Source organism: Mus musculus, chromosome 1 (genome assembly GCF_000001635.26).
Source record: "Mus musculus strain C57BL/6J chromosome 1, GRCm38.p6 C57BL/6J".
NCBI lineage: Eukaryota > Metazoa > Chordata > Mammalia > Rodentia > Muridae > Mus > Mus musculus.
Genome location: NC_000067.6, coordinates 75,246,684 through 75,267,153, shown reverse-complemented (window position 1 = coordinate 75,267,153; position 20,470 = coordinate 75,246,684). Strand labels below are relative to the sequence as shown.

General features: G+C 50.4%; 1 protein-coding gene across 5 annotated transcripts; it reads left to right on the top strand.

The window, feature by feature from the left end:
* Nucleotides 1-2,656: 2,656 nt before the first annotated feature.
* Ptprn (protein tyrosine phosphatase, receptor type, N) lies at nt 2,657-20,119 on the top strand. Of its 5 annotated transcripts, none has more exons than XM_006496445.1 (23): nt 2,657-2,720; nt 4,781-4,831; nt 5,014-5,127; nt 6,487-6,583; nt 8,517-8,775; nt 8,858-9,209; nt 9,730-9,861; nt 10,274-10,311; nt 11,253-11,527; nt 11,943-12,029; nt 12,296-12,375; nt 12,505-12,569; nt 13,013-13,231; nt 13,694-13,894; nt 13,995-14,142; nt 14,310-14,383; nt 14,609-14,686; nt 14,779-14,898; nt 15,237-15,403; nt 18,375-18,428; nt 18,988-19,052; nt 19,244-19,317; nt 19,534-20,119. In XM_006496445.1, the coding sequence occupies exons 3-23, from the start codon at nt 5,118-5,120 to the stop codon at nt 19,603-19,605; spliced, it is 2,667 nt and encodes an 888-aa protein (XP_006496508.1). In that variant the 5' UTR covers nt 2,657-2,720; nt 4,781-4,831; nt 5,014-5,117; the 3' UTR covers nt 19,606-20,119. The 5 variants fall into 5 exon arrangements, with proteins under 5 accessions (XP_006496508.1, XP_011236979.1, NP_033011.2 ...); XM_011238677.2 differs by lacking the exon at nt 2,657-2,720 and adding an exon at nt 2,759-2,929; NM_008985.3 differs by lacking the exon at nt 2,657-2,720 and adding an exon at nt 2,946-3,150 and having other exon boundaries at nt 19,534-20,113.
* The last annotated feature ends 351 nt before the right edge of the window (nt 20,120-20,470 follow it).

The following is a 20,470-nucleotide window of genomic DNA, read 5'->3' as shown; positions in this document are numbered from 1 at the left end:
AACTACATCAACTACTACTTAGGCTGCAAGTAGGTAAAGAGCAAAAGTGAAGAATATATTCTACTTCCAGTTGGCATCGTATTTCAGGGTAATGACCAAATACTGATAAATGTCAGAAAGAAAGAAAGAAAGAAAGAAAGAAAGAAAGAAAGAAAGAAAGAAAGAAAGAAAGAAAGAGAGAGAGAGAAAGAAAGAAAGAGAGAAAGAAAGAGAGAAAGAGAAAAGAGCACAGTCTGCAGACTGAAATGAAATATTTTCGTCAATAATCACCATCGATGAAGCCGGGCGTGGTGGCTCATGTCTTTAATCCCAGCACTCAGGAGGCAGAGGCAGGCAGATTTCTGAGTTCGAGACCAGCCTGGTCTACAAAGTGAGTTCCAGGACAGCCACGGCTATACATAGAAACCCTGTCTCAAAAAACTAAAAGAGAGAGAGAGAGAGAGAGAGAGAGAGAGAGAGAGAGAGAGAGAACATGTGCCTGTCTCAAAAACAAACAAAAAACAAAACAAAACAAATCACCATTGATGACTTGAGATGTAGCTCAATGGTACAGAACTTGTCTAGCATGTCAGAGCTACTGAGTTTCATCCCAAGCATACACAGATCGGAGGAGAAGGAGGAGGAGGAGGATGACGACGACGACAACGACGACGATGACTATGAATCTAGATGGAAAGTGGATGTTTGATCCCATGAGTTTTTTGTTCATGCTCATCAGACTAGGAAAGATGGGGCTGGCTCAGCTTTAGACTCGTTATCGGTTTTAGCATTCCTATGTAGTAGCATAGCCAGGCATTGTGCATCTCCTGGAATAAAGCAATATTCTGTTTACATTTAAAAAGATCCAGCCCATTTGGCGCATCAAGTATACTATCTACTTTACAGAGGGGAATGCCAAGAACATGTGTGTTGTACGGAGGGGCCATGCAGGGAGATCAACCGTGAGACAGATCGAGAAGAGGAGGAGTCCACAGAAAATAATGACCTGCTTTCTGTTCTTCGTGACAGTGCGGGAAATGGAAGAAGGGCGACTTTGGGTATCTATGCTAAGTTAAAAAGAATTAATAACATAATTATATTCAGCCAGGAGGTGATGGCGCATGCCTTTAATCCCAGCACTCATCAGGCAGAAGCAGGAAGATTTCTAAGTCTGAGGTCAGCCTGGTCTACAGAGAGAGTTCCAAGACATCCAGGGCTACACAGAGAACGCTGCCTCAAACAAACAAACAAACAAACAAACAAACAAAAACAAAAGGAGAGGAGGAGGAGGAAGAGAGAGAGAGAAGAAAGAAAAGAATTAAATGCAACAGTGATCCTTGGTTGACTCATATTTGAACAAATAGCCAAAAAGACGTTTTGGAAATAGTTTGAGACAGTTGAATATGAATTGAGTTCTAAGTGATATTATTGTAGAAAAGTGTTCCTATTTCCTAGAGATGCATATTGAAATATTTATGAGGAATTTCATAATGTCTACCATAAATATTAAAAGGAAGCAAACACACCCCAAATGTCAATAACTGTGAAGTCTAGATAAGTGGTTTTTTTTCACTAAACCATTTTGGTTTTTTAATTCGCTTTATAAAGGCCTCTCTCTCTCTCTGTGTGTGTGTGTGTGTGTGTGAGAGAGAGAGAGAGAGAGAGAGAGAGAGAGCAGAAGACAACATCATAGAGTTGATTCTCTTCTGTCTTTATATGGATTCAAAGAATCAAACTCAGGTCATCGGGTTCGGATAGTGAATGTGTACCTGCTGAGCTATCTCACCTGACCCATATTGTCTTAAAAACAAAACAAAAAGAAACAACGACTAGAAAGCAAAAGGATAATGCAATTAATTTGAACTTTAGAAAACTCTGTAGCTTACTGGATAACTAAGAATATTAAAAAGCCACTGAGGAAATTACTGTGATAAGGCTGGGGGGGGGGAGGGGTGGTTTGATGTGGCGTGTACCTTATGTAGAAATCATAAGATCGTCAATAAGCTTGAGACAGGAAGCTAAGGGACAGCCAGAGCTAATAACAAATGGCAGTACTCACCAAGTGCAGCTGGGCAAGCAGCAAGGCTGATGTTCGGAAGCACAGCAGGATATCTACAGGCGGCGACGATTTCTGGGCTAATTCAAATGAGCTGACAGAGAAGATGCTAAGTATTCCCAACACAAAGAAACTATAAAGGTCTGAAGTAATAGATACGCCAGGTATGTGGATCTGGTCATTACACATTGCATACATCCGTGTACATGTACTGACTGTCACTGTGTACATTTGTGTATGATTGCTTTGTACCAACTAAGCGAAAAGCAAATACTAAAGAAGGTAACCGTTTCAAGAGTCAGATGAGTAGATTGCAAGAGGAAACGAAGTTAATGCGTAGGAGTGTTTGCGATATGCAGGTCCAGGTCTTGCTGCAGTGTCTAATTACATAAATTCTCACCACTACCCTGTGGGGCAGGTGCTTTTTGGCTTCTTCAGACAAGAGTAAGCAACTAGCTCATCCCTTGCTATCCCAGTGCGAGTGCCTAACCATCTCTGATTTTTCAGGAAGACGCCAGTAGCGATAATGGAACCATGGTAAGAGTTCCTGTTCTGATCTCTTAAGCTTCTTGTATCACGGTTTATACTCCCTGGCCCACGTATCTTTCCTGTTCCCTATAGTACTTGAGTCCTTCTCACCAAACCTGAGCCAGGGAGACAGAGGCGGTGGACCTGAAAAATACAGGTCAGGAGTGGGTGGACCCAGTGGGAATTCTAGGGAGGAACCTACTATATGGTGGAGGAGGCTTAGGTTGAGTAGGTCCCCGGCTAAGAGGGGGCTCTTACGCCAGTATGACGCAAATAGGCATAAGAGCCGGGGGTGGAGATGTCGTCATTGCACGCCTGCAGTTGGCCGGGTCGCCTCAAGAGGGGCAACTAGACCCCGCCTTGGAGGTGGGTGGGGAGTGGCAGACTCCGCCTAGGCTCCTGGGCTGACTCCCACCAACGTCGCCGAGACTCTGGCCGGAGAGAGAGCTCAGAGCCGGGAAGGATGAGGCGCCCGCGGCGGCCCGGGGGCTCCGGGGGCTCCGGGGGCTCCGGGGGCCTCCGGCTGCTGGTCTGCCTGCTGTTGCTGAGCGGCCGCCCCGGGGGCTGCAGCGCCATCAGTGCCCACGGTCAGGAGAAAACTTGATGGGGGCGGGGGGAAGCGTCGCAAAAGCAAGAAGCTCGGGTAGGATAAATGTTGGAAGGCGGCGGGGGGGGGGGTGTTTGTAGGGTGAGGAAGATGAGAGGACATGAAGTGAGATGAAGGGAGATGGAGGTGAGGAAAGGGGCGTAGGCTGGGAGGTGGAGCCGGGATTCGCAGGCGGGACCTGGAAAAGTGGGCTCCAGGGAAGACTAGGTACAGGAGGAGGAGCGGGGGTGCACGCGAGTTGAGAGATTTAGAGGGACTACAGGACCGTGGGAGAAGCCAGAGGCATCGGGGTGGAGACCCGAGATGGAGAATCGGAAGCCGAGAAAGAGGAATGGGCGACCACCGGTGGCAGGAGCCTCTCCACTGTTACCCGACTCCAGCTTCCCTGTAGGACTGGCTAGAGACAGAGCAGGATTTATCTTTTAAGTCTAGAGAGGCCATTTGCTCGAGTTGGTCGGCTATAAGAAGGGGAACACGCAAGGGGAGGGAACGGAAGAGGAGTAAAAGGGGAGGGTCCTCTTCTTGTCCCCTTTCCCACAGCCGGGCCTGGTGCTGACTCACATCTAAGCGGATATAGTCAGCGCTGACTCATGGGCCCGGGATGGGGGTGGGAAGGTGGCGGTGGGGGGAAGGGGCGCAGCCTCTCCATCTGGCTCCCTCTTTTCCCACCTTGGCTTGGGGGCCAGTGCACGGTACTTCCTGTGAGGCCAAGAGTTAACAAGACAGAGCGGAAGGATGAGCCACTCCTTGTCCTGCCACCCTTCCCTTGGTAAACGTCTCCTTTCCCGACGTGCCATTAGCTCCTAGGTTCAGAACCATGGACAGCGCCATCAACTCTGCCTGGGACAGGCTGCCCCAGAATCAAGCACCGGCATCCCTTCCCTACCACGCGGGGGTGGGGGTGGGGGGGTGGGAGGGAGTGCTGGAGCTTCCTCCTCTAGTTCCACGCCACTAGAATTGGGATGCTTTGAGAGATTTGGGGAACCACCGTTTCCTTTTGAATTTGGCCACGAACTCTCCCACAATGCTACATAATTTACCCTCCCTTCCTCCCACATTCCAATTCCCACTTAGGCAAATTGAGTCATTAAAGACTGAAACTAAGATCTTCAGACCCCAAAGCTAGACCCCATACTTCCTCAATAATTCTTGGCCTTGGGGCTTGAGAGATGACTCAGTCAGTAGGGTGCTTGTCATACAAGCATGAGGGCCTGAATTTGGATCTTCAGCACCCATATGAAAATCCATGCGTAGTGACTGATGTCTAACCCCAGTGCTGGAAAGTAAGAGAGTCAAATCCCTTGCGTGTGCTGAGTGAACACTAGGTTCAGTGAGGTACCCAGTCTTGAAAATACAAAATGTGGAAGATACCCAACATTGACCTCTGGCCACATGCACATATATAAATTTGTATGAATATATATGCCAGGGAGAGAGAGAGAGAGAGAGAGAGAGAGAGAGAGAGTTAGTTAGTTCTAGGCTTCTTCCCTACTGTCCTCCCGACTTAAAGCCTTCCTTAGAAAGAAGCAATGGGGCCATATCTCCTTCCTGTTTCTAAACCATCTGACTGTCCTCTGTGTTCTGTGTTCTGAGAATCTTCTCTTTCACAGGCTGTCTGTTTGACCGCAGACTTTGTTCGCATCTGGAAGTCTGTATTCAGGGTGAGTAGGGCCCTGGCATAGGATTCCAAAGACAAAAATGGGGAGGGAGAGGTCAGCTGTGAGGAGAGCAGAGAAGCACAACTCTAAAGCTAGAGGAGGTGGAGAGAGCCCTGTCCCTCTGCAGCCTGGGCTTTGGGAAGCTTCCTGCAAAAGCCCTGACAACAAGACCTTTGTGCTTTTAGATGGCTTGTTTGGACAGTGCCAGGCAGGAGTGGGGCAGGCACGGCCCCTCTTACAAGTCACTTCCCCAGTTCTCCAGCGCCTACAAGGTGTGCTCCGGCAACTCATGTCCCAAGGTGAGGTCTGGTTGCATTGGAACGCAGAGATTGGAAGTTGGTGTGGGTGGGAAGTAAAGGGCCACCTTACCCAAAGCTTTCTATTCATACAAATTAATCATTATATCCATTCACGAAGCCCCACCTTCTTAGATTTTTCTAGATAAGGGGGCAAATAAACACAATGATAGGATCCCAGAGATGGGGTTCTCTGGAGTTGCACACAGAAAGCCTGCAGGGGAGGTTGCTGGAAATTATTTTTTAGGTTTGTTGGAATTTCGCTTGCTTGTTTGTTTTGAAACAAGCTCTCACTGTGTAGCCCAGGCTAGCTCCAAATTTATTATATCGTCCAGGCGATTCTTTTGCTTTAGCCTTCCATGAACAGGACTACAGGCATGTACCTCTGCATTCAGCTTCTATGTATGTCTTAAGAAGTTTACTGCAACAAATGGTCCCTTGGAGGAGTTAACTGTAGCAGGAGCACAGACAGTTCTAATGCATGGAATAGATGTTTGCAGGTCCCAAGACATGAGTCATGAGTAACCCAGATTATGAATCCAGAGCAGGATCTGGGCATAGTGCCAGGCAACTGTGATCCTAGCACTCAGGGGACTGAGGCAGAAGAATCCCCTTGAGTTTCAGGTCATCCTGTGCTAATGAGACCCTGACTCTACATAAATAAACCCACAGAAGGAAGAATGGAGGAGAATGAGGTGAGGTCCCTCTAGAAGGGATGAGAGATCTCTTCTGAGAGCAGAGCTTCATGGGTAATGAGTCAAACAGGATCAACATGCTCCATGCTGCTGCAGGGAGGACATGAGGAGGATGGCCGTGGGGAGGATGGTCCAGGTGTTTGAAACAGGCATATGGAAGATTTCATATTCCTGACCATACTTTATCTCTACGGAAGCCTACAGAATATGTATTGTTCCCACTCCACACAAGACCCAGGCTCAGAATGGAGACCCACAATTATGACAGGGCCAGTGGCATTTGTTAAGAGTTCTCCATGTCACAGAACTATTTTCCACGATATGTCCTTTTAATTATCACAACAATCTTAGGAGGCACGTATCCCCAGATGAGAGAGTTAAGGTCCAGAGAGAACTGAGATGAAGGAATGGAGGCTTAACAACTTGCCTAAATTCCCCAGTTCTTTAGGAACCAAAGCTGGATTCCAGCGCAGGTAGCTTGACTCCAAAAGTCGTAGCTGAGGGTAGAGGTAGAAAGTCAGCTCAGCTCGCCCACTGTGTCTCCAATCCCTGGCACTTCCTCGTCCCACCCCAACTCTGCCCATCACAACTCAATGTAGGGAATGGGATATACTCCTGGCTGTAACTAGCTCTCGAGTCAACTCTGCCCTACCCTTCCTCCTTTCAGGCTTGTCCTGGCATGATGACCTTACCCAGCATGTGATCTCCCAGGAGATGGAACGCATCCCCAGGCTTCGCCCCCCAGAGCCCCATCCAAGGGACAGGTAGGCAGCCTTTCCCAACTGCCTTAGACTGTTGAAACTGGTGACCTGTGACCTTCCTTATAGGCGCCGGGGTGGGGTGGAGATGGCAAGGTCTGCAGACTGGGGCACAGGAACAACCACATTGAGAATGGTCCTTCCCTCTGACGGGTTGACACACTCATTAGAAGCTGAGCTTATCCTGGAAATCCAGCAAAACAGGACACTGATAGATACATTGAAAAGATGTTGGCATTTGACATCTCATATTTTTGGTTGTGAGCCTAGCCTTTAACGGCTGAGCCATCTCTCTAGCCTGGCATTTGACATCTTAAAAGAAGAATTAAAGTAGTTGTTATGAACAAACTAGAGTTTCCTTGGATGCACCTAAGTAGTTTGTTCCTGTGTGGAATTGTGTAGGGCAGAAAACAGCACTATCTCTCTCTCTCTCTCTGCTGAGACCCTCTACATCGGTAGTTCTCAACTTTCCTAATGCTGCTTATTACAGTTCCTTGAGTAGTGGTGACTACCCACCCTCCAACCATAACATTATTTCTTTGCTGCCTCATAACCGTAATTTTGCTACTGTTAGGAATCATAATGTAGATATCTGTGTTTTCTGATGGTCTTAGGTGATGCTTATGAAAGGGTCCTTCGACTCCCAAAACGGTCAAGACCCACATGTCGAAAACTGCTGCTCTAGAGGCAATTCTCAGACAGAAGAAGGGCGTGTTGAGTTCACATATGACACGTGGTCCAAGAGGGCAATAGCAGTGGGGCCAGGCCTTCTCTGCTATTTGAACATATACTTAGAGAGCAGGGGTGGGGAGCGGCTCGCAGGGACAACGCAGTCACCTGTAGTCACAGTCCACCCATGTATCTCCCCTTCACCACCCACTGAGCTCCTACCTGTGCAACTGTGTTTCAAAGGCATGCATATGGTTTGGGGATGTAGTACAGTGGTAGAATGATCATCTTGCATATACAAGGCCCTGGATTTGATCCCTATATAAACACACACACACACTCATACATACACACACACACACACACACACACACACACACACACATTCATACACACACACTCACGCACATACACGCATACACACACACACTCATACACACATATATACACATTCATACACACACTCATACACATACACTCATACACACTCATACGCACACATACACACATTCATACACACATATATACACATTCATACATATACTCATACACATACACTCATACACACATTCATACACACACATTCATACACACACACTGATACACATACACTCACACACATTCATACACACACATACACACATTCATACACACACACACACTCATACACACATACACACATTCATACACATACACTCATACACACATATACACACACTCATACACACACATATACCTGTTCTTTTCTACCAAAGACAGAGTCATAACAAACTACCTTGGCAAGCTCACCTCTCTAGCCTGCCTTCATCTCCATGCCCTCTAGCCCATCTCTCCTCTTCATTTCTTAAAGGACAGGGCTATTCTAAAACAGTGACTCTGTCCATCTTCAACCTTGTAAACTGTCCACACCCTTGACCTATACAAATATACAAATAAATCTCTCAGCCGATGGTGGTAGCACATGCCTTTAATCCCAGCACTTGAGAGGAGTTGGAGTCAGAGGAAGCTCTGAGTTCAAGGCCAGCCTGGTCTTCAGAGTGAGTCTCAGGACAGCCAAGACGTCACAGAGAAACCCTGTCTCCAACCCCTCCTCCTCAAAAAACCAAACCAAACCAAACCAAAACAAAACCCCAAAAAACAAAAACAAAAAACACCACCAAACCAACCAAATAAACCAATCTCTCTGTTTCTGTCTCTGTCTCCCCTGCCCCTTCCTCTCTATCTCTCTCTCCCACTCCTTATCTCCTTATCTCTCTCCTTTCCTCCCTAGGTCTGGTTTGGTGCCCAGGAAACCAGGCCCTGCAGGGGAATTGCTAACTCAGGGCAATCCTACTGGCTCCTCTCCTGCTGCCCAGGGCTTTCCAAGGCCTGCAGGGGGTGGGGACGGAGCTGGGGCGGGCTCCCCACTGTCCTCTCTGCAGGCTGAGTTGTTACCCCCTCTCTTGGAGCATCTGCTAATGCCCCCACAGCCTCCACACCCTGCTCTGACCTATGAACCTGCACTGCTACAGCCTTACCTCTTCCACCAGGTGAGACCTCCAACCTGGCCATGCCCCGACCCCAGTACCCAGCCCTGACTCTGCTCTTACCCACAACTCTGTCTCCCCACAGTTTGGCTCCCGAGATGGCTCCCGGGGCTCAGAGAGCTCCTCTGGGGTAGTTGGTGTTGGTCACCTGTCCAAGGCTGAAGGTCCTGCACTCTTCAGCAGAAGTGCCTCCAAGGCCATTTTGGGGACTCACTCTGGACACTCTTTTGGGGACCTTACAGGTCCCTCACCTGCTCAACTTTTCCAAGATTCAGGGCTGCTCTACATGGCCCAAGAGTTGCCAGTGCCTGGCAGAGCCCGGGCACCAAGGTTGCCAGAGAATGGGGGCAACAGGGCAGAGGACTCTTCAGAGGGCCATGAGGAGGAAGTACTAGGGGGTCGTGGGGAGAAGTCCCCTCCCCAAGCAGCACAACCAGGTAGCAGTGGCCTCAGCCTCTACCTCTCTGTCTTGGGGTTGGGGTGGGGTCTACCTCTTTGCTGGGGCCCTTCCTGGCTACCTTTGAAGATGTTCACTTATTCATTTGTTTATTCAGTTATATTTTTATTTTATTTTTAAGACGAGGTCTTGCTGTTACCCCAGGTTATCCTTGAACTCATTTTTAGCTCAGGCAGGACTCAAACCTGCTGCAATCCTCTTGCCTCAGACTCCTGAGTTCTGAGGATCACACACGCAAATCACCACAGCTGGCATTCTGCCTTTCGTTCACACATTTAACTGTCTATTGACAAGCTGATCCACACAGCCCTAGCTTCGATGTGGGGAGAGTGGGGTGTGCACCTGGCACACCTCGAGTATGTCCAAGGTTTGGGAATGAGCATCCGTGTCCTAGTGCTTGAAAAGAATTTGCAATGTGCATGTCCCATGCCCCAACCACCTCTCAGCACTGCAGTCCTTTTCCACCGTCCGCCCTAAGCTCCGTGTCTGGCTCCCGGCAGAATTGAGTCTGCAGAGATTGACTGCTGTACTGGCAGGCTATGGAGTAGAGCTGCGTCAGTTGACCCCGGAGCAGTTTTCTACCCTCTTGACCCTGCTGCAGTTGCTGCCCAAGGGCACAGGAAGAAATCTTGGTGAGTGTCCAGTCAGGGAGGCCAGCAGCTCGCATCTCCACGGAGGTTATTGTAGAGGAGAGTTTGGGGGTTTTCTTCTTCTTGATATGGGGTCTTGCTGTAGTCTAGGATGCTCTGAAAACCCATGTTCCTGCCTCTACCTCCAGAGTTTAGGATACAGGCATGGTCCAGCAGCCTGGCTGGAAAGAGAGTTCTTTTGAGGACAGGGAGCAAGAGGGTAAGCAGGGGAGGTGAAGCATTAGACCAGGAAAGGGACTAGAGAGTGGGAAGCTCATGGAGGCGGTGGGTGAGTGGGAGCCTGGGCAGAGGGGGTGGCATCTGGGTTGTTAATAGGACAGAGGTCACACAGATAGAACAGGTTCAAGAGTGCTGGTCCTTTTGGCCTTGACTATTGCTTTTTGTGTTTCTACAGAAGGGGCTGTAAATGTTGGAGGAGCCGATGTCAAGAAAGTGAGTTCCTAGCACCTAGCTGCCACACACACATATACACACATACACACACATACATACACATACACACACACATACACACACACATACATACACATACACACATACATACACACACACACATACACATACATACACACACATACATACACACATACATACACATACACACATACATACACACAAATACATACACACACACACACACACACATACACACACATACAAACACATACACACATACACACACATACACACACATACATACACATACACACATACATACACACACATACATATACACACATACATACACATACACACACACACACACACACACACACACACACACCTTTGCTTTGAGATCATGGCTCGGAATCTATCCTCTGGTCCCTCACTTTAAGGCCTAGAGACTTCAAATAATCACCTGCGGCCTCACTTAAAGTCAACAGCACTAGAAGCCAGAATCTTTAATCCGCTCCTCTTTTGACCACAATCCATTCAGAGTCCCATGTTTCCTACAGTGGGGTCTTTGGTGGAGGTTCCATCCTGCTGTAGCTAGATAAGCTTTGTCTCTGTGTTTTAGGTGTAGGCTTCTAACTATTGCCACAGAACAAAAGCCTAAAAACCGCTGCCTTTCTGTTTATCTTTCCCAATTATTGGGCTCAGCTCCCCATCACCACCCCACCCCACAGAATGGAAGCCCCATTCTGTGGTTTACAGACCATATTTCACTCACTAAACCTTATACTCCCACATTCATACATTCGATTCACACTCCATGGATGCGCTCTCTGTTAGCCATTGTGTGGGCTTTGGGGGTTAAAAAGTTAAACCGTTCCTAAACTCCACTGTAAAGAGTTTAGAGCCCAAAGTGTGACCGCCCCTCCTCCCCAGCCCTTCCACTCTAGAAGTCACGCCTGCATCCTGTCTTATAACAGACAATACAACAGATGCAGAGAGGAGACCCAGCAGAAGCTCTGCCCCCCACACCCTCGCTTCCTGGGTACCTCACTGCCAGCCCTGCCTCCAGCGAAGTTCAGCAGGTGCTGAGCCCTGGTTTCCCTGAACCTCCCCACACACCCAGCCCTCTGGGCTCCTCCTCAGTCCTTCTGGAGAAGAAAAGTCCCTTGGGCCAGAGCCAGCCCACAGTGGTGGGACGGCCATCAGCTCGACCATCGGCCGAGGAGTATGGCTATATCGTCACTGACCAGAAGTGAGTGCTGCATCCTGGGGAAGCCCTCCAGTCCCTATGGGATTGGGTTAGCCTGTCTGGCAAGAAGCAAAGAGCAAGAATCCAGTGCTATTTAAAAAAAAAAAAAAAAGGTTGGGAGGAGTGGGGCTGGAGAGATGGCTCAGCGGTTAAGGGCACTGACTGCTCTTCCGAAGGTCCTGAGTTCAAATCTCAGCAACCACATGGTGACTCACAACCCTCCGTAATAAGATCTGATGCCCTCTCCTGGTGTGTCTAAAGACAGCTACAATGTACTTAGATAGAATAATAAATAAATCTTTAAAAAAAAAAAAAGAGGTAGAGGGGGGAGGGGTAGTTCTACACGTCTTGAGGTGGCCTGTCTCAAAAGAGTGCCTGAGAGTCACCACTTCCCTCTCTGCCTGCTCCCCTCCTGCAGACCCCTGAGCCTGGTGGCTGGAGTGAGGCTGCTGGAGATTCTGGCTGAGCACGTGCATATGTCCTCCGGTAGCTTTATCAACATCAGGTGGGGTTGCCATTGTGGTGGGACAGCGTGGGGTGGGGGTGGGGGCGTCTAGCCTGAGTGAGGTGGGAAGACAGCTCTGGGGTCAGAGACCCCCCCCCCAACTTGTCAAAGCAGGGGAGCCACACGTAGGCCTGCTGCTAGCCTCATCCTGAATCTGCCTGTCATTAGACACACTCGTGGGAATCCCTGATCTGCCTTGCCGGCCTCTTTATTTAGAATCTGGAGTCTCCGGTGGGTAAGGGAGTAACATATTTCCTATTTGGCAGTGTGGTGGGACCAGCTGTCACCTTCCGAATCCGGCACAATGAGCAGAACCTGTCTTTGGCAGATGTGACCCAGCAAGCTGGTAAATAGCACCCTGTCTTCGAATCCAGGCTCCGCATGACCCCAGCCTTGATTCCTGTGCTGATCCTTCCCTAAACTATTTCCAGCCCACATAGGGCTGAAAAGAGCCTGGCTTGCACCCTTCCTGCAGGGCTGGTGAAGTCTGAACTGGAAGCGCAGACAGGGCTCCAGATTTTGCAGACAGGGGTGGGACAGGTAAGCACTAACTGTAGAATCTGTCAAAGCCCTCGTAGGTCTGACTCTGCACACAAGAGAGGAGGCAAGAACAGGAACTTAAAGGGTTGAAAGTTCACTAGGCTCACCAGCCTTCTTTCCCCATGCAGCCCGTCTCTGTGTAGTTCTCATTTTGACCAACAGATGGCGCAGTGGCGCTTTCCTGAAGGACCATTCTTAAAGCTATATCATCCTTTTCATGACATCTTTTTTTCTGTTTCTATGGAAATCCTTCTGGTGGGATCACCCAAAGTCTCTAGCTCTTGAATTGGTCCATTGTGGATTTGGAAGGAAGCTGTATGCCCTTCTGCCTGTTACCTTCATACCCCTGCCTGTCACAGCTTTGTCCCTAGAGGTGGCCTAAGTAGGAGTCAAGGCCCAGTCTCCCCGCAACCATCCCTCTGATTCTGGTTTTGTTCCCACAGAGGGAGGAAGCAGCTGAAGTCCTTCCCCGACAAGCCCATGGCATATCTCCCATGCGCTCAGTGCTGCTTACTCTAGTGGCCCTGGCAGGCGTCGCTGGGCTGCTAGTGGCTTTGGCAGTGGCCTTGTGTATGCGCCATCATTCGAGACAGCGGGATAAGGAGCGCCTGGCAGCGCTGGGGCCGGAGGGGGCCCATGGTGACACTACTTTTGAGTACCAGGTGTGAAACTATAGAAGCTCATGGAGGGAAGGACCTACAAGGGGCTCGAGTGACCCAGTCTTGTGTGGAGTAAGGATGTGGGCAGAATGAGAGGTCCTGTCTGGGTAAAGGATGGAAAGGTCCTGGAAGGGGTGTTGGGACATACTTTTTAGATGAATATGGGCTGGGAATAGTTGGCTCTGGAGATGCCTCCCAGGAATATGATTCTGGGATTCTACTTTGTGGTATCTGAGGTTGTCATATGCACCAAGGCAGAAAAGAATGAGGGCGAAAGACAGATCTTACTCATCCCGTTGATCAGAGACAAAGCCTAAGGCATTGTTTGTTTGGAGAGCTGGGAACTGAACTCCGCACATTGGGCAAGCGCTAAGCCTGCAGGACCACTAAGCTCCAGCCTGTGGCTTAGAAACCTTGTAGAGGGATTCTAAGGACCCCCACCCTCACCCAATCCTTCCTCTGCAGGACCTGTGTCGCCAGCACATGGCCACAAAGTCCCTGTTTAACCGGGCGGAGGGTCAGCCAGAGCCTTCTAGGGTGAGCAGTGTGTCCTCCCAGTTCAGCGACGCGGCCCAGGCCAGCCCCAGTTCCCACAGCAGCACACCATCTTGGTGCGAGGAGCCCGCCCAGGCCAACATGGACATCTCCACAGGACACATGATTCTGGTCAGGAAAGGGCCCAGGCCTAAAGTGGGGAGGGAACAGCATAGCAGGAGAGGCAGGACGGGCAGTGTGGCCCAGAGCCGGGCTGTGGTGCCCCCTACAGGCATACATGGAGGATCACCTTCGGAACCGGGACCGGTTGGCCAAGGAGTGGCAGGCTCTGTGCGCCTACCAAGCAGAGCCAAACACCTGTGCCGCCGCACAGGATGAGAGCAACATCAAGAAGAACCGCCATCCTGACTTCCTACCCTGTAAGCGAGTCGTGGGCCAACTTGGCCCCACACTCTGCTAGGAGCAGTTCGAGGCTGGGGGTGGGAGGTGGAGGGTGGGGAGTAGGGGATGGGGAGGAGTGGGGCTCCTGGTTCGGGCTGGGTGGCAGAGTCCTGGGGCCAGAAGGTCATTTGTGAGTTCTGTGCAGATGACCATGCCCGAATCAAGCTGAAAGTGGAGAGCAGCCCTTCTCGGAGTGATTACATCAACGCCAGCCCCATCGTGAGCAGCTCCGATTCCCACACTGATTCTGCCCATCAGCACTGCTCCTCTTTATTCCATCCCCCGTAGTCATCTCTTACTCCAGCCAAGCCCTGAAACTGTAGAGCCCATGTCCTCGAACTTAGGCATCTCAGCCTCCCCCACACCCTGGCCCACTCTTGACCAAGCCTCACTCCAAGCTGGCCCTTCTCATTCTGGCTCATGACATATCCTCTCTGCCCTTAGATCGAGCATGACCCTCGGATGCCGGCCTACATAGCCACACAGGGACCACTGTCCCACACCATCGCGGACTTCTGGCAGGTGCACGCTTGGAGAGGGGTTTTCCTGAGGCCCCTGAAGCCTGCCAGAGCCAGGGAACGTAGAGGGCCGCTTACCTGGATCTCTGTCCTTAGATGGTGTGGGAGAGTGGCTGCACTGTCATCGTTATGCTGACCCCGTTGGTGGAGGACGGTGTCAAACAGTGTGACCGCTACTGGCCGGATGAAGGATCTTCCCTCTACCACGTCTATGAGGTCAGAGTACCCAACAGTAAGGGGTAAATGGTGACATTTTAAAATATGAATGTGTATATGTATAGGTTCATGCATGCATACACACACATCATACATACATACATACATACATACATACATACATGAAAGCTTGTATATTCTGTCTAGCACCAAAAAGCATTTGTAGGGACTCTGAGCCATGCGTATGTAAGACAGGGAAAATAAATATCCAAAGACTGAAATTACCGCCTTTAACCTCCCGAAATATTTAACATTTGCACTGCTTGGGGAGCAGGAGGGTGAGGACTGGAGCGGAGCGCGTGCGCACCTGTGCTCAGACCGTGCCCGATATCTGACAGGTGAACCTGGTGTCGGAGCACATCTGGTGCGAGGACTTCCTGGTGCGGAGCTTCTACCTTAAGAACCTGCAGACCCAGGAGACGCGCACGCTCACTCAGTTCCACTTCCTCAGCTGGCCGGCAGAGGGCACTCCGGCCTCCACCCGGCCGCTGCTGGACTTCCGCAGGTGAGCAAGCTGCCAGCTGCCACCCATGAGCTCTTACTGGGGGACAAGGTCTGGCCTGGAGCCTCGCCCTTGATCTCTGTCCCTACCACCAGCCTCCCATCCCCAAACCAGTACTGACAGTTTGGCCGTCCTACCCTACCCTGGTGCCCTTTCTCACACCCGCATTCTCACTCCGCCATTTCACCATCTGGCTCCTTAGCTGGCCTGGAGCCAATGTGTGTGTGTGTGTGTGTGTGTGTGTGTGTGTGTGTGTGTGTGTGTGTGTGTGTCCCTGGAGGCGGGGGTTCCCCTCTCCTCTCCTGCAGGGGCTCCTCTCCTGCAGGGGCCCTGCTTTGCCTCCTGCCTTGCCCTTCTGGGCCTCAGCTCTGTGCTGGCTTGCTCTTTCACTCTCTCCTGTCCAGCTTCTAGCTTCCATCCTCATCTTTCTTACTGTCTTTCTGCCTCTATTTCTTATTTCTCTTTTTCTTTTTTTTTTTTTCTTTCCTTTTTCTTTCTTTCTCTCTTTTTTCTTTTTTTCTTTTTTTTTTTTTTTTTTTTTTTTTTGGTTTTACAAGACAGGGTTTCTCTATATAGTCCTGATAGCCCTGGCTGTCCAGGAACTCACTCTGTAGACCAGTCTGTCTAGGAACTCAGAAATCCACCTGCCTCTGCCTCCCAAGTGCTCTTTCTTCCCCTTCCTTTCCCTCTTCTCTGCATCTCCATCACTCTCCCCGCCCCCCCTTTCTGTCTTCATTTCTCCCTCTGCACCTCTCCCTTCTGTCTCTCCCTCTCCCCCTCAGTCTCATGGCTGCCAGCATCATTTATTTATTTTTGTGATCTCTGCTGATAGTCTCACTTCAGTTGAACAGCCACCTAAGTGGTCATTGGCAGGTGTGGCAACCCCATGGATGGAACAGGCAGGCGGGCTGGTCAAGAAGGGACTAGCCTGAGGGCTGCTCCGAGAACTGGGGCAGGAATGTAGAAAGAGACCAAGATTACCCTGCAGGGAGTTTGGAGGGGGAGGGGGAGGGTGCTGAAGCAAACACTAGCAGAGGGAGTAGCCTGCTGTAACACAACACCCAGCATCCCTTGCCATTCACACACAGGTGGCAGGGAAGCCTCTATACTGAAACCATCTGTTCCTCTGACTTGTGCCAAGTTGGCCTGGATCTCCAGTGCCAGGCAGAGGGGCAAGAGTTGAGGTGGGGACCTTGGTAGTTTCTGAACTCCAGGATGACTGATTTCTGACTATCGTGCAACCTGAGGCACATTTTGAAAGTGATGTCAGAGTATTAAATTATTTCCATGTTTCCACCCACATTTAAAAATGTCAGCAGAGATGGCACGCACCTGTAACTCCAGCTGTGCAGGAGGCTGAGGCAGGAGATCTGCAAGTTCAAGGCCAATCTGAACAGCTTAGTTAGGCCCTGTCCAATAAATAGTGAAAAGGGGCTGGGGACGTAACTCAGTGGTTGAAAACTTTCACAAGACCCTGGGTTCAGTCCTTACTACTGAATAATAAGTAATAATGTTAATATTTTTAAAGTAAAAGTTTTAAAGATTTGAGTACACTGTCGTTCTCTTCAGACACATCAGAAGAGGGTATCAGACCCCATTACAGATGGTTGTGAGCCACCATGTGGTTGCTGGGAGTTGAACTCAAAGACCTCTGGAAGAGCAGTCAGTGCTCTTAACCGCTGAGTCATTTCTTCAGCCCCTCTTCATATGTGGTGTGTGTGTGTGTGTGTGTGTGTGTGTGTGTGTGAAATTCTCCCCTCCCTTTTATTGAAACTGGATTATTTTATAATTTATCTTGACTACAGTTTCCCCTGCCTTTACTCCTCTCAATTCTTCCCCACTTAAGTAAACATTTTGGTGATAATATGGATGAAGCCTTGGCTTGACCCCAAATCTATAAAAAAGGAAAAGTACTAGCAAAGCCCCTGATAGAGTCACTGTAGGGTCACTGTCCCTTATAGAGTCACTGTAGGGTCCTTGCCCCTGGTAGAGTCACTGTAGGGTCACTGCATGGATTTTTTTTTTTTAAGGCCACACAAGTAAGCTAAACAATTGCTGGGTCTTACAGCAGAATTACATAAATTCAGCTGGCATATGACAGCTAGAACTAAGTAATTGTTGCTGATGAATGCATTTTGGTGACCTGATATCAGGGCTGGTGTGGACCAAGGGCCTGAGTAGAAAAGGCCTGACTCTATGGTGGTAGACTAGGCGGCCTGGGTGTTACCAGAATGCCTTGGATGAGGTCAGAGCCACTGCCTCTTATCCATCCTTACTACCACTCATGGAGAACGCCTGTGACATGCAGGCTCTTTATGTTATCTCATGGCACTTCATAAGAATCCTAACAAAGGGTCCCTTTATCATCTCCCATTTCACGGGTATGGGGACCAAGAAGTTAAATCCGTTATTTTGGTTAACCACTTGGGCATGTGGCTCCCAAGTGACAGATCAAGCTCAGTGCCACCCACATCAACTGTGGTCCTTTGCCACCGGCCCTGAACCTTCTCTCCAGCTCTCTTACTGCTCTGTGCTTGCCACAAGGTGGGAGAATAAGAAAGCCAGCCGTGCAGCCAGGCAGTGGTGCATGCCTTTAATCCCAGCACTTGGGAGGTAGAGGCAGGCGGATTTCTGAGTTCGAGGCCAGCCTGGTCTACAGAGTGAGTTCCAGGACAGCCAGGGCTACACAGAGAAACCCTGTCTTGAAAAACCAGAAAGGAAGAAAGAGAGAAAAAAGAAAGAGAGAGAGAGAGAGAGAGAGAGAGAGAGAGAGAGAGAGAGAGAGAGAGAGAGAGAAAGAAAGAAAGAAAGAAAGAAAGAAAGAAAGAAAGAAAGAAAGAAAGAAAGAGAGAGAGAAAGAGAGAAAGAAAGAGAAAGAAAAGCAAGCAAGCCAGTGTGCGGTCACACTCTGCTGTGTGACTGATGTTCTTTCTGGCTGGTGGTCCCTGGCCTTCACACTCAGCTCTCCTTTCAGGAAAGTGAACAAGTGCTACAGAGGCCGCTCCTGCCCCATCATAGTGCACTGCAGGTGGGTAAGGACCTGCCACAGAGGCAGGCCCTGGGCTGGGGCCTCCCTCATTCTGTCCTTCCCTCTGGTCCTTTTCCTTGAGCACAAACTGTGAGCACAAAACCTCTCTGCCTCTTGATGTTGGTGAGCAACACACAGGAAACAAATCTGGCACATCCTGTCTTTAATGAGTTAAAAATAGACACACACATGCACACACACACACACACACACACACACACACATGCACAGGCACACGCCCGGAAGAATGTCAGCTCACAGCGCTGGAAATATTTACTCTGACCAAAGCTACAGACCCCAGTCTGTAGAGGGCCATTCCCACCCTGTCCTGCTGCCTCCAGTGAAGACAGAGCCATGGCTGTCCTTTCTAGTTGTCCCCCTGCCTGGGGACATGCCAGGGCTCTCAGACCTGCCTCTGTTGTCTCACCCATGACTCACTCACATTCTTCTCGGGCCAGCTGGAATAATCAGCCAATGTCCCCACCCCTACTCCCATGCCTGCTCCCTTCTGGCCTTGTCAGGGCTAACTAAGCCTGTCTGTCACCATCTCCTACTGCAGTGACGGTGCAGGGAGGACAGGCACCTACATCCTTATTGACATGGTCCTGAATCGCATGGCCAAAGGTAAGGTCGTGTCCCCACAGGACCCACAAGCCCTGGTCCCTCCTGGACCCCCAGCACGCAATAGGCCTGAGAACCCCCTGGGGAGCATGTGGACCCCTCTCCAACCTTTGCAGAGGATGCCCAGGAGGTACGGGGCACGTTCCCCTCTGGATGCCCCCTTAAGCAGCCCTTACCCCACCCCTATTCCCCAGGAGTGAAGGAGATTGATATTGCTGCCACCCTGGAGCATGTCCGTGACCAGCGGCCTGGACTTGTCCGTTCTAAGGTGACAGTGGCTCCCTGCCGGTCCCCACTTGATTCCCTTTCCAAGCACTCTCTTCATGGCCACCATGAAGAAACCAGCAGCAGCCTGCCCCTCCCCCACCCCTCAGGAAGACTCCCCTCTTTCCAGATGCCTAGCACCCTCCACTCCTGCAATGTCCCCTGGGGCGGAGGCAGAGGCTAGGCTTCCCCTGACCCTTCTGCCACTGGCCTTGCACAGGACCAGTTTGAGTTTGCGCTGACAGCCGTGGCAGAGGAGGTGAATGCTATCCTCAAGGCCCTGCCCCAGTGAGCCCCCCTGGGCGCCTCAGTGGGCATCCTGGCCTCGGCTCCTTCTGCCTGTGTGAGCATCTGTGCACCCACTCTTCAGCCCCTACCCATCTGCCACCTTGGTCTGACTTGGCCATGGGAGCCTTTCCCAACCCAGTGTGGAAGGGAGTCGGGAGGGAAGGAAGGGGTAGGCTCGCCCTGCTTTATCCATGCTAGAACCATGGTATCCCATGGGAAGCAGACAGCAGGCAAGGAGAGGCGTGGACACCGGCCACAGGTGTGCCCGAGCCCCATCCTACCTGAGTCTCTGTCTCCCTCTCTGGATATGTGCGTCCCCACTCCCACCAGCCTACCACCTATAGACAAAGCAGAACGAGGAAACCCCAGCTCCCCCAACCCTGCTACCACTGGCCTGCCACCTTGACCCTGCTCAACCTTCTCCCTCTAGCACAAGGGAACATTTCTAGAAAAGTAAAATCTACTTTTGTATCAGTGTGAATAAAGTTAGTGTGTTGTCTGTGCAGCTGCAACACGGATGCCTTTGAGGCGCTGTCTGTCATGCTTCCGGGCTCCAGTGTCCCCTGCCCTGCCTCCCTGGAGACACAAAGCCAGGGGTGACATTGGCTGCAGACGCTGGCTGTCCTTGGTTTAAAAGTAGTGCCTAGCGACGTGGCTTCTAGGGCGCTCGCAGGCTCCACGGTACCATGCATGGATTGGTTTTATCTTCATAAAACCATGACCAATAATGCCTTGTGTAGAGAGAGGATGCAACGTGGCCCTTGCTAGGCCAGGCTGAGGAACTTGTACGTAGTGGAGTCAGGATTCAAGCCTGGGCCACCGCCCTTCCTGAAGCTTTCCCTCCCCGTTCTTAGCTGCTCTGTGCCCTT